This window comes from Aotus nancymaae, unplaced genomic scaffold, assembly GCF_030222135.1.
Source record: "Aotus nancymaae isolate 86718 unplaced genomic scaffold, 86718_ANA_hifiasm-v0.15.2.pri h1tg000048l, whole genome shotgun sequence".
NCBI lineage: Eukaryota > Metazoa > Chordata > Mammalia > Primates > Aotidae > Aotus > Aotus nancymaae.
In genome coordinates, this window is record NW_026988462.1 from 20,503,760 (window position 1) to 20,517,298 (window position 13,539).

General features: G+C 30.3%; 1 protein-coding gene across 1 annotated transcript in view; it reads right to left on the reverse strand.

Moving 5' to 3' along the window:
* Window positions 1–1,327: 1,327 nt before the first annotated feature.
* The window catches only part of NDFIP2 (Nedd4 family interacting protein 2), a 74,294-nt gene continuing 62,082 nt past the window's right edge, over window positions 1,328–13,539 (reverse strand). Inside the window, exons 5-8 of the mRNA XM_012445361.3 lie at window positions 10,448–10,572; window positions 5,874–5,940; window positions 3,149–3,254; window positions 1,328–1,741 (exon numbers count right to left, since the gene is read on the reverse strand). Coding sequence (XP_012300784.2) covers window positions 3,151–3,254; window positions 5,874–5,940; window positions 10,448–10,572 — 296 coding nt within the window. The 3' untranslated portion in view covers window positions 1,328–1,741; window positions 3,149–3,150. The remainder of the gene's footprint in view (window positions 1,742–3,148; window positions 3,255–5,873; window positions 5,941–10,447; window positions 10,573–13,539) is intronic.

Here is a 13,539-nt window from a genome sequence, read left to right on the forward strand (position 1 = left end):
CTAAATATTTTTCTTTACCCCATGCTATTGTTTTACTTCAAGGGGTATAACACAGGTACTTTAATCAATAATAAAATTCTATGCAGGAAAGTAAACTGAGTGAGACAAAACAAAAAATAGACTATATTAGCAAAACAAAACTATGTTTTATTTATCAAAGACAATGAAAAAATTAGAAAATACAGAGAAATACAAAAGAGGTTATAAAGCATAATAAATTTTATTTTTTGGAAATGGAAAAATGTCCCTTAATAGTTAGATGTACCTTTTAGTAGTAATGTCTAATAATAAATAAGAAGTCAATTTTATACGTTGCATATAGCTGTATTAAATAATTTTTAAGTTTAAAAGATAATATACCATCATTTTAAATGTTGGTATTCAAAATTAAAGATATAATCAAAAGGAAAAACAGAAGAGACATAAAATAATTTGCAAGATGGGAAATATGTAGCTTATGAATGTAAATTAAATTCCAGTTGGAATAATGGTTCTGCACTCTCGCTACACACACAGAAGCCACACCCCTATATGCCACAAACACATTTCCATAATGTGAAAATAAGTGTTTTGCATATCTCATTTCAGGATATGTTTTTTACAAGTTAATCCTAAAGTCATAAAGCAAGAAGCGATTAATAGCCCAAGATTTTAAATGCTAAGTTTTAAAAATTAAACTCTAAAAAAATTATTACAATGATACTGAAAGATATTTTATTGGCTTTTTAAAAGACAAACACAAATGAGAATTATCTTATTTAGAAAATTAACTTTCAAAATTATCTTAAATGAAATAAATATAATTTCTAATACAATCTCTTCCTGCAAGAATCTCTAAGATGGGCAATCCTAAAAACCCAGCTTCTCATTTGAAAATCCCTAAAACTAGTGTGTCCCTTAAAAAAAAATTTTCTTTTTCTTATAAAGGACATTCGGTACACCCACATTTTCTTAAAGTTTGTCCAAAAACAAATTCTATCTTTAACACTCAGGTTTTCTAAATGTGTGTGTGTGTGTGTGTGTGTGTGTGTGTGTGTGTGTGTATGCATGTATACATATACATATATATATTTAGTTCACTTAATTTAAAATTAGTGAAAGATATCTGGACATAATTTCTAAGATAACATTGAAGAAAGTAAGTTATGCATGATTATTTACAGGAAGAGTTTTCCTAAATAATAATGTAAATGTCATGTTCAAAAATCTGACAAATCCTTTCTAATAATCAGTACTGTAGATTTCAATAAATTTTATATAACAAAAGATGTTTCATGTGTAGAATTACCAGATGAATCTAAGAGAAACTTAAATCATCTAAATCATCTGACATGGTTAATAATCTCATTTTTATTGTACTAAATGTCAGGTCAAAAGTCAATGGCATTTACATGCTGGAAGACTGTTTATCACTCACTTCTTTCAATTATATCAAATACTGATTGACCAAATGTGACTGGACTTAAGTGCTGCAACTTTATGATTTCTTTCAAGCATATGCAAATCTCTTAAATGGGCACATATGCATATGTGCAAAACAAATGAAACATAGATACTTAAAGAATGAACAGAAGTGGCCTGTAAACATAAACCACCCTGCCACTCAATTTCGAAGCTCTGTCTTTTCTTCACTAATTTGTCTTCTGCTATTAGTAGTCTTCTATCCTATTAAAGTTGTAGGTTTACTGATGATCTGGAAATTTCACATTGGTATAAGAAAGGAATGTCGGGTTGATGCAGTCTGGAGACAAAGAAAGAATCAGTCTTAAAATGTATTAAGTTGTGTTTATCTAAGTCATAGTATAATAAGACACATTTTATAGAAGAATTATATCAAGTATATAATATTATTTTGATAAAGATAACAAAGTCTATATGTCAGAATATATTCTAAAGTGTAAAACTTCTACAGCAGACCTACATCTAGAAAATATTTACACTGTATTTCAGACTCTTCAAAACGCATACAAGATAATCACACAAATTAGTAAAATAGCAAAATTACTTTGCCTTTTATCTTATCATTAATACTGGCAAATTCTTAATGCCACTGTTTGCAAAGGTATTTTGCTTGTTAAAATAAAAAAGCGACATCTTTGAGAGTGGTTAGTGGAGTCTTTAATGGAACACTTAAAATGATACTTTAACATGATCTAGAAATACAAGTGTATTCATTGTACTCTAGAAGAAATATGTAAATTATATAAGCTTATGTATAATATATAAAGTATAAATAACATGTAAGCAACCAAATCACAAAGGATACAATTTATTTATTAGAAAAAAGATATTGTTTTAGTATACTTGAAACACTTTGTTCCTTGTAGTCCTACACTCAGAAGTTAAGTACTAGTAGACATTTTGGTTATGGAGTTCAAATGCTTTAAAACTTTACATTATTTATAGGCATAAAGGATATGGTACTTGCTTTAGAAAACAGAATACAGTATGAGATTACTTTATGTGAAGATACTCCCACTGCACAATAAATAAATACTATTACTGTATACACAGCCTCCAGAAACTCACTGGAAAACTAGTAAGACAACCTCTATTCATTTCTTTGTATTTCCACTTATTCAAGTTGTAGTCTTCATTGATGATAAAAACTAATACACATTAAGAAAACAATAACAGAACTATTTTCTTCACATGACTTTTATTCCTTGATCCAGATTATTAAAAGGACTGCAAGACAAATTATTTTTCAATCACAGATTTTTTTTCTCCACCAGATTATCTAGGTGAATTTCACATTGTTTTATACAAAAATGCCCATTCCTTCAGTGTAAGTACTATGTCATATTTTGTTTTGTTTTCAAGTCTTCAAATTTTGTGCTAGTAATTACTTCACATACATTCTATGGTTAATCTTTATAGAGAAGTTTTAAAATTCTGATTTAAAATTTCAGTTCACTCATTATGTATTTTAAAAATTAAAATGTATGACATTCAATTTTAAAAATCTAAAAGTCATCTATAAAGGTCTATGACTTATTAAATTTCAATAAGCTGACTGTTAGCAGTATTAAGAAATATTAAATATTCTGAGTGAAAATCATGAATACACATTAGGCATTTAATATGTATCTGGTAAATCTGAAAACATAAAGGGAACAGACAGAGTTTATAGCTTAATATTTCTTACCTCTATAATAAGAAGAAATACCTTGTTCTATGAGCAGCTGCCATGCTTTCAGACATGTTTCTGACTTTTAGGTAATTAACAAATCCTCTGAAGAAAAGGAGCAGGCCTGAAAAGGTTGAAATAATACGGATATACTATGTTCTTATACAGAAAGGGGCAAGATAAATTTAAAAGAGACAATTATAAACAAGATCCTCTTGGCTTAAGGAATTTTACTTGCAGACTTCCATTCATTCTGTAATATATTTTACACTATAAGGATAAACTCCGTCAAAAGGAAATATAATCTTTCAATCTGTTAAGCCTAGATGTACTAAAATTAAAGCAAATCTAGCTATAAAATCCAGAATTACATAAAAACATACATTTAAGTGATTTTCTTAAATAGTAAAGTTACCTGATGCACTCAAATTGATTCAACTCATAAAAACCCCATGTTACACTGTACCAATCTTTTCAATTAATGTAACTTAGTTCATTCACTTAGTGAACTAAGACATATTTACTTATATAAAGTAAATGAAAAGAAAAAATATACCTGTGGTTGCTAACAACTGAGGAGAAAAAAACAAGCCTGTATAGCAATATCAAGTGCCTATCATCTGTAAGATCTGTATTTGAAGATATGTGCATTTTGTACATATTTTAATTATGAGTTCTTATTTTGAGGTAATAATAAAAAACATATAATAAAAATTAAGATGAGTTAGGAAAGATGACTTGGAAGAGTCAATTTACACTATTTGGGCTACATCTTATATCTATCTCAGTTTTCTCCTTTGTAAAATAGTATTTTAAAATAACCACAGATATATTTAATGATTTAAAAAGCAATACCTGTGAAATTCTCTAAAGTTTCAAATGAAAAATATAAGATAAGTATAAAACATTACCATTATTAGTATAAGCCTTTGAAATACTTAAGCATATGATTCTTAGGGAAACATTTATTAACTCCAGTAAATTTTTAACAAGGAAATTGGAGTGGGGGGATCAAAAAACAAAAACAGAAGAATCTACTGTATGTGTATGACTTTCCTCACCAGGAAGAAAAGGAGTTTGTGAATTCAAAATATAAAGTCCCAAACTAAATTTGTACCCCAACTAATCACTAAAAAAAGAAGCATGCGTGCAGTAAATTGGAGAGGAAAGATAGAAGAGAGATACAAATGATGACTTAAATGGTATAAATTTCAGCTAAATCCAATCTAATCTGCTTCCCATATCCTAACTCCCTCTGTTTAGGACTCCCTCTGAATTCCACCCTCATGCTTTTCCAGATGCTGTTCAAAGACAATAATACTGTTATCCAAATGTAAAAATATTATTGAAAAATGTAAACCAACTTATTTGTAGGATCCCTTTCTATGTCTCTAAAGCTGCTGTTTCTAACACACATTTTACTTTTCAGGCATTTTCTAAAAGAAGCCAGCCAGTTCATATCTAAAGACCAATCACTCAATGGCTACTGTTTCTCAGCATTCTACAAAGTGCTCAACATTCTTTTCAGCATATGTGAGAGCAATGTTTTTATCACTGATTACATTTTCACATTCCCCAAAATAAACAAACACCAGATTATGGCTCTGAAGTGAAACTGACATTGTCCTCTGTATTCTACTCTGCCCACAATTACCTCCCTAAGATTCCTCCAATCATATATATATACACACACACACACACACACACACAAACACACACACACAAACACACACACAAATGTACTCATTTAATATGCTTAAATACTTAATAGACTTTATAAACCTTTTCACTTTTAGCTAAGAAACTCAATAAAGAACATAGCATTCCAGCAGTAAGAACACAAGAACATAAAACTAGCTTCACCTCCAGAGGCATCTCAGCAAAGTCACAACACTAAAATCATTTCACTATAGTTATTAAAGAATTAAGTGACCTTATCTGACTAATAAAAAAAATTGTTTCCCAAAAGATCCTAAAGATCCAACAGTATGACTAAACAAAAACTCAGAGAGAAGACTGCCACCTACTGAAATGCTGTTATTTTCTGATGCAATTCTGAGTGAAACATGGGCTTTCAATCTTAACTAGAAACAAAATGTATTCCTTATGTCACAAATATATCTGACATGTGAATTAAAGATATAATGTGATTTAAAGATCAACTTAATTATCTTACATCAAAGGTAAAAAACAAAAGGGAACAAAAATTGAAAATCCATAAAATTCCATCAATATTAATAAAAAGACATGTCTTATAAGAAGACCACTCAACAGAAGTACTGTGATCATTAGGCATGAAGTTTTTCCTTATGCCTGGCTGATTAATGATTAATTCAAGGCACACTTCAAATGCATAAAGAATGTTTTCATGATCCAAAAATAAGAGAATGGATAGAACCACCAAACTATCCAACTCTCAAATTCTCTAAGATCATTAAAAGAAGTTATTTGTGTATATTTTCTGAGACAAATGCTAAAGACAATTTTTTTTATCACACTGTTACTTTAAAATTTTGTAACATTCTATTATCATCCCGCCACTGATAGCCTCTGGCTTTTAAATCTAAGAAATCTATGGTGCTATGTAGAATAGAATTGTTTAAAAATGTGAGATGCAAGTGTCTGAATATGAGAACTTTACAGTAGAAAAATAATTTCCACAGAAATTGCAACATAGTTTATTTACATCTTATAGTTTTTGGAAATATCAAAGTTAAACTAAATGTATTAAGAATAAACTTACCAAGTACAAGAAATATCCACCAAAGCCAATACTGTCCATTGAAATATCCAGTAAAATAATCAGAAAACTATGGAGTGAACATAAATATATTAACCAAATTTGTACACCTGAATTTGAAAATCATACATTATCTTCAGTTTCAGAATGATTTACCTCAAATAATCTTTAACACTTAAAAATAGCACAAACAATAAATTAAAATACTTAATGACATACACATATATGAATTATTTGAGAAAAATCTCATGCAACAGTAAAAAAACTTACACAAAATACTTTAGAAACAAAAAAGTTTCAAACTGCCCACAAGAAATAAAAGTGAATGCTCTATGTCTGAATCACACATTTTCTCATTAAAAAGTTCACATCAGTCCGTTCTTCATAATCTCTCAAAACCACAACTACCATCCCAAACACACTACAGCAACCCACTGCTTCAGATATTAACACCAAAAGCCACATTAGTTTAACTGTATCAGATGGGGATGTTCTACTGACCTCCAAAAAGAAGAGCTTTTGACCTTCTGCACACTCCCTACTGTTAATCACTGCCAAAAATTCTAGGTGCATAAAGACCCCCAACTTATTAGAGTCTTTATTTTCTTTCTTTTTTTTTTTTTTAAATTGCATTTTAGGTTTTGGGGTACATGTGAAAAACATGCAAGGTTGTTGCATAGGTGCATACGTGGCAGTGTGATTTGCTGCCTTCCTCCCCTTCACCTATATCTGGCATTTCTCCCCATGCTATCCCTCCCCAACTCCCCACCCCCATCCAGAGTCTTTATTTTCAAACTAGATGCTCTAGCATTCGGTTCCCAACAGTGAACCAAGAACAGCTAAATGAAACTTAAAGTGGCATTTCAACAGTTCCTCTTAGTGGCCATGGTAGACAGTTTTACATTCTCTGTGGTGTAGGAATATGAACAGGCAGATGGAAAGCAGAGTTTGATGATACTGGACACAGGTATCTTTTCCTTGATTAGACTCTAGACATCACACTTCATTAATTTTAAAAGGGTTTCTTTTTTTTAAATCTATCTAATTTTCTTCAGTTACTTCAGATAACTTTAGCACCTAAAACAATGCCTCAAATGATTACTTTTTAAAAAGTGTTTAATATAACCTACTCTAAAACTACTAAAAATTAGCTTGTGTTTACCCACCCTGTTTCCACTAGTCTACAAACTGAATCTGATGTAACTAAAAATGATTTAGTTAAATGAAGACTTGTTCTCAAATTTGATATTAATTAAAAGTGTTTGTACCTTTATATGTAAAGATTTCCAATTATTTGTTGGTAATTTTCATATAAGCTTAAAAATTCTAGACTTTGGCAATAATAAAAAATGCTTACAAATTGTAAATAATGTTATTATTTAGGAAGCATATTAAATAAAGATTACCTAAGTCTGTATAGCCTTTTAAGTATTTTCTCAGGAAGTATTTTCAATTAATAAATAAGCCATTTATTAATTTATAGTAATTTCAGAGATTTAAAATTTCAAAGTACTACTAAACACACAAATCCCACATATACCTACATCTTTAAAATATGTACAATGAAGGAGGGACTTGAAATTGAAAAGATACAGCTTATACAAGACTGCACTATACTGTTTTTTATTCAGGTGATTAGCAATTAGAAATAAAACATTTTCATACAGGTCTTAAAGGTTATAAGAACAAAAAAAGAATAAAGAATCAAAGCAATACATTTTAAATTTCCGTGTGTTACCCAGTAACAGGCAACCTGAAAATCAAGAGAGAGTCATTCATCACCAAAAATATTTACCATAAAGTTCTTTCTTATTTACTCCCAAGTGAAAATATAATTACCTCCACCCTGATGTCAAAGAGAAGGATTCGCTATGTAGAAAGGATAAAGAAATGCTTTTGGACTCATTACTATGTTAACAAAAATGTTTTAAAATACTAAAATCACAAGCCTAATCTAATTTTTTTTTTTAAAATAAGTAAACCAATCATGTTGATTGGCCAATCACAGGTTATCGAAATCCAATTTTGGAAAATAAATTAACGAACATTAAGAATTCATCTGATTTTATTGTAATAATATAACACCAGTATTTCATTGTTTACATCCTATCTACTTTCAAAATGTATTTGATTCATTTTTAATGAAACATGTATGTATTTCTAACCAAACAAGTATCAAAAGCCTAGGCTAAAGATATTTACACAAGATCCAAGGTTTGTGGCAGCTCAGAAACAAAATGGAGAGCAGCAGTATGATTTATAAATTACTTATTATCTAATGAAAGGAAACACCAGGTTTTTAGGAGAAAACTTTTCTCTCAGCACTAAACTCTAAGAGGAATGTATTACTTGGAGCATTATAATAAAAGTCAAAATACAGTGTAATCGAGGCAGTACAGAAGTAGGAAAATAGGCAATGAATTGAGACCAATGTAGATTCTAATTCACATTAATTCACATTAAAAACTGTGGGACCTTGAGCAATTTTTAGACTCTTTTTATTCTTAGTTTCATCACCAATAAAATGTCTAGATCACGGCCAGCATCAGACATACAGATAAAGCATGAAACTTTGTTGTTTGTAACAAATTATGCCTGGCACACACTAAGGGTTAAATGAATGGCAGTTATTGTTACTTTATACAAAAGATTTTTTTAAATCTTTGTAACACTACTTGCTACACACTAAAAGCCTGACATGAACTCTAACTCAGTAAAAGTATTTTAAGGGAAACTAAACAGTCCTGGTTATCAAACTTGATGCTAGCATACACCTTACAAACTGTAAGAAACTTCAGTCTTTGAATTTAAGTTCCCCGTCTTATCACATCAACTAGACTTGATAACTAGATAATCTAATCCCTTCTCAATCTGAGGTTCCTATGAGAAAATTAAGCTGTAATACTCTAAGGGCATAAGTTATATAGGATGTATTAATTTCTTTCTTATATATCTAGAATAATACTAGCAATTTACTAACTTTGGGAGAATTGAGAAAATATTCCTCATATCATTTTCTGTGTTCTGTGATTTAGATGAGAAATCCTATTTGAATAATAGTGCCTAATTCTATTAGTATCATAACCAACACTAGACTTAACCTAGATCCAACTCTTGAGGTTTTTTAACACTAACTTCTGCAACGGAAGGGACTGTGTCATTATCTTTTTATGTTCCGTAACACCTAACAGATTTATACTTGTGTTAGGAACCCACTGTACATTTTTTGCAATAAAATTAAAACAACGAATTGCCAGGGGATAGTTCTTATGATGGCTCAAATTTTAATTATCTTAGAAGAAATCAGTCCACAGATCCCAACCAAGAATTAATTGATTAATAACCAAAACCTATGGCTCCGCTAAGATTACTGAAACCCTGGGAAGCTATAAAATAAGTTTTAAACTAATGAAGAAATACATTACATCTATAAGCATTAATATTTTCATAATAGGTACTTTTAAATCAACTTAATAACAAATATATTATCAAAGTGTCTGAACATTTAAGAGAAACTAATATATTTGATCTATGATTCTACTAAAAATTTTAGGAGGATTTAGCTCATTCAATTAGAAATGAATGTTTAAATGTAGAATCAATGTATTTTAAGTTATTAATTGTATAACAGCATTTAAAATGTGTAGGTAACTTTTCAGAAGACTTATTAAAACAATAAATAAGGCCACTCTTGATCATTCTACTAGATCTTATTGCAAAAAAAAAAAAAAAAACTAGGAAGAAACATTTATAAAAAGAAGTCAAAAGAGGCCTTCAAAAGGCAAAGGTATAGAGCTGGGGGATGATCATGATAACAACACTAATGCCTATGCAATTTTCACAGAAAACGATTTTGGGACTAGAGAAGTTGTTAAGATGGGGAAAAGAAAAGGAGTTATCATTGTCTCCCTACACACTATCTTGTAAATTATAAGAAGGCAGAGGGTAACTTCAGGGAACAACAGGAAAATAAGAAAGGCTTAGAAGAAGCATAAGGGAAAAAAGAGTTCTAATAACCACTTCATAGGCCTTTACTTTTGAGCTCTCAACATTTTCAAAAGAAAAGAGTGAGAAGATATTTAAGTTCATGATAATGTGACTAAACGAAAAATGTTTATGTTTTAACTGATTTTAGGCATACCTGCACTGTATTACAATAATAGCAGCCATGATTTACTGAGCACATATATTTGTGCAGTAACTGGGTAAGGTACTTTAATTACATTATTTCCATACCTCATAAAAATCCTGCAAGGCAGCTATCATCAGCCCATTATGAAGAAACTAATGCTTAGAACAATTAAGTAACTTAAAGTTAAAAGACATATAAAAAAGATGAGATTCAAACTTTAATTTTTCTGATTTCAATCTTTCCACTATAATAACAACTTCTCATATGATAAAGTTATAAAGTGTTCATACCACAGAGATCACTATAATGATTAAGTACAGGATTTAAGAATAAGCCTTGAAATAACTGAATTTATGAAAATAAAGTGACCATTTATGAACCACATAGAAAATTTCATATGTCTCATTTTAGAGATAAAAGAGATACATGCTATCAAAACACTCACCCTGACAATAAGGATCCATTTGATCAAGGAAAGGCCAAATCCGCAGATAGCACCGTACCGTCCTGCTATGGTATTGGTGATACAGAAGGATAAACAAAATCCAAGCCAGTTGAAAATAAATGCCACTAAAAGCAACAGAAACAGTTATCTTACAAACCACAATTTGGAAACAAATTAACATAGACATATTAATAATATTTCACAGCTCAATGGAAATAGCAGCTCCCTTTTTTTTTAATTCTGCCAATTAAGCTTTCTTTTTGGACTATAGCCTACTTTTTGCAAATGGGTTATTTACTATACAGTATATCAACAAATGAGTAAGCTTGGTTTCTTGTCAGTTTGGCCAACAGAAATCCATTCCTGAAAGCTTATCATTAACGGTTGAAACTGCAGTTTTAAATTAGCTAAAAACCAGATCACAATTTAGCTCATGTGTGGTTCCACCCAAGAAGTCCAACCTAAGCAATCAGCCAACAAAACTTTTTAAAAAAAACGTAAAGCATGCTGGCCGCAGTGGCTCATGCCAGTAATCCCAGCACTTTGGGAGGCCGAGGCAGGTGGATCAGGTAAGGTCAGGAGTTGGAGACCAGTCTGGTCAACATGAAACCCTGTCTCTACTAAAAATACAAAAATTAGCCAGGTGTGGTGGGAGGTGCCTATAATCCCAGCTACTCAGGAGGCTGAGGCAGGAGAATTGTTTGATTCTGGGAGGCAGAGGTTGCAGTGAGCTGAGATCTGCACTCCAGCCTGGATGACAGAGCAAGATTCCAGCTCAATTAAAAAAAAAAAAAAAGAAAAGAAAAGAAAAAGAAAAACAATAAAATTTAATACTTCACAAATATTTTATGGGTTTCTTCAGGTATAGTTACAATTCTTAGATGCTCCTTTTCTGGATTTACTTATGCTATGTAATGTCATCTAAAAACTAAGTAAAAAACAGCTTTTCATGGGCAGATTAAGTCATCATTATTTTGTTTTCCAAGATGTGTAGTGTCCAGATAACCCCTTTAAAAACTGCAACTTTTTGACTACTATATGGCAGGTGCTCAGAAGAATGAACTGAATAAAGATGCTTAATATTATTAATTGTTAATAAAAATTAAGCCACAATGAGATATCAACACCAAACTATTAGAATGTCTAAAATTAAAAAAAACAAAATCAACACCAAATACTGGCGAGGACACAGAGCAACAGGAACTCTCATACATTGCTGGTGGGAATGCAAAATAGTACAGCCACTTTGGAAGATAGTTTGGGAATTTCTTACAAATCAGAATTCACATTTCAAAAACAGTCTTCTAATTCTTTTATTAAAGTTACAAACACCTTCTCTTTATGTTTCCCTCAAGTCTAAAATGGGAATAATGCAGGTGATTACTCATTACCATGGCATGCTGACGTGAAGATTCCCACATGGTATAAATGGCTAAACCTCAGAAGAAAAGTTTTCTTAACAGAGCCAAATAAGAGCCTATTACATTTTAAAATACTAAAGTTCAAGGTCATTTCCGTAGACTATCAATTATCTGTAAACTAAATTTTCATTGTTAGTGTTTGGCAAATAACCAAATTCTGTTCCATTCTGTTAGAAAATTTCTTAAAAATAAGATCAGAGATAAGCATATAAAGCATGTATCTGAGACATTTTATGGTAACACTTTTAAAGGATGTAAGAAGCAAAAACATTATTACAAACATTTCTTCCTTTACATTTTCTGAACAAGAATATGCAACTAACTTACCAAATTTAAGTGTAAACTTTTTTAGGGTTATGTGAAGTAAAACATTGAAAACAAAGAAGGAAAGAATTAAACCACCAAAAGGTTTTAATTCAAATAGTCTTATTGATATTCACTATAATTTTACTTGTGCAAGTTATATAACCTTGAAATGCTTAAGTTATAAATAAACCACATTAAAAATAAAATCTATTTCTAGACCTTCTTATCCACAGTAGCTATTAGATATTTAAGATGCATGGAAAATATAGCAAGTTGCAATATGAAAAACAGCCACTAGATGGTAGTGATGACAAACAAATCTATGCTTATCAAGCAAATAAACTCCAGGCCAATAGTCTACCAGGAAAAAAAAAAAATCAGTTAATAGAGGTAGTAATATAAATTTACTGTTATAATATTGGTACAATATTTATAGAACAGGAAGCATTATATATATGAGTTGTGGAAACAAGTAAAAATTGAGTAAAATATAATTTATATTAAATATGAATATATACATTTACATCATATTAATGTACTACCACTGGCTAAGAATAAAGTCATCCACTGTGTTTAAGTTACCATGCATTTATAACACATCAGTGCAAGGCCTTCATATCTAAGAAATAAAAATAAAAAGAAGATACTGGTGGTAAGTGGAATAACGAAATGGAGAAATAAGAGTTCTGAGTTGGATAATTAAAAGGTGTCAAATAACATGTTTTTATACCCAAGAAACAGGTGTTTATACTAAAAATAGTACAATATATTTACATCCTTTCTTTTCTAATTAAAGTTTCTTAAAAGGTATAATAACTAAGAAAGCAATTAATGTTTAAGCTACTCTTTTTGTAAACAAACTGTGGGAAGTTGTTATTAAAGTGTTATTAATATATAGAATTACCAGTTAAACCAAAATCAAGATAAAAACCAAGGTTCATAAGACTAATATTACAAAACAGCACTCATTTGTAACCAGAGTTCAATTCCTTTTTTATTATACCTAACATATCTAACTAGAAAATCAATTTAAGATTTAAATATTGCATATATATTAGCTGGTTGACAACTTGAATATTACAATTAGTAAATCTGAAGAGTTGCCTGCCCTCCTCCTTCATCCCCCTCCCCCTCTTTTCTTCAGCAGATGAAAATAGAAGGGAATCAAGAAACCATTTCAAAATTGAAGACGAGGTTTACATGAACTTTCAGACTCAAAAGTGACAACTCATGAAGTTAGTATTTTCTACTTTTTAAAGCTGAATGTGGCACTTTAAAAAGTTATTTTTCAGTTTTATGATCATAATAAAGCTTAGAAGTAAACTGAATTAAATCAGCATTCTATCTAAGCATGAAAGCTTGATC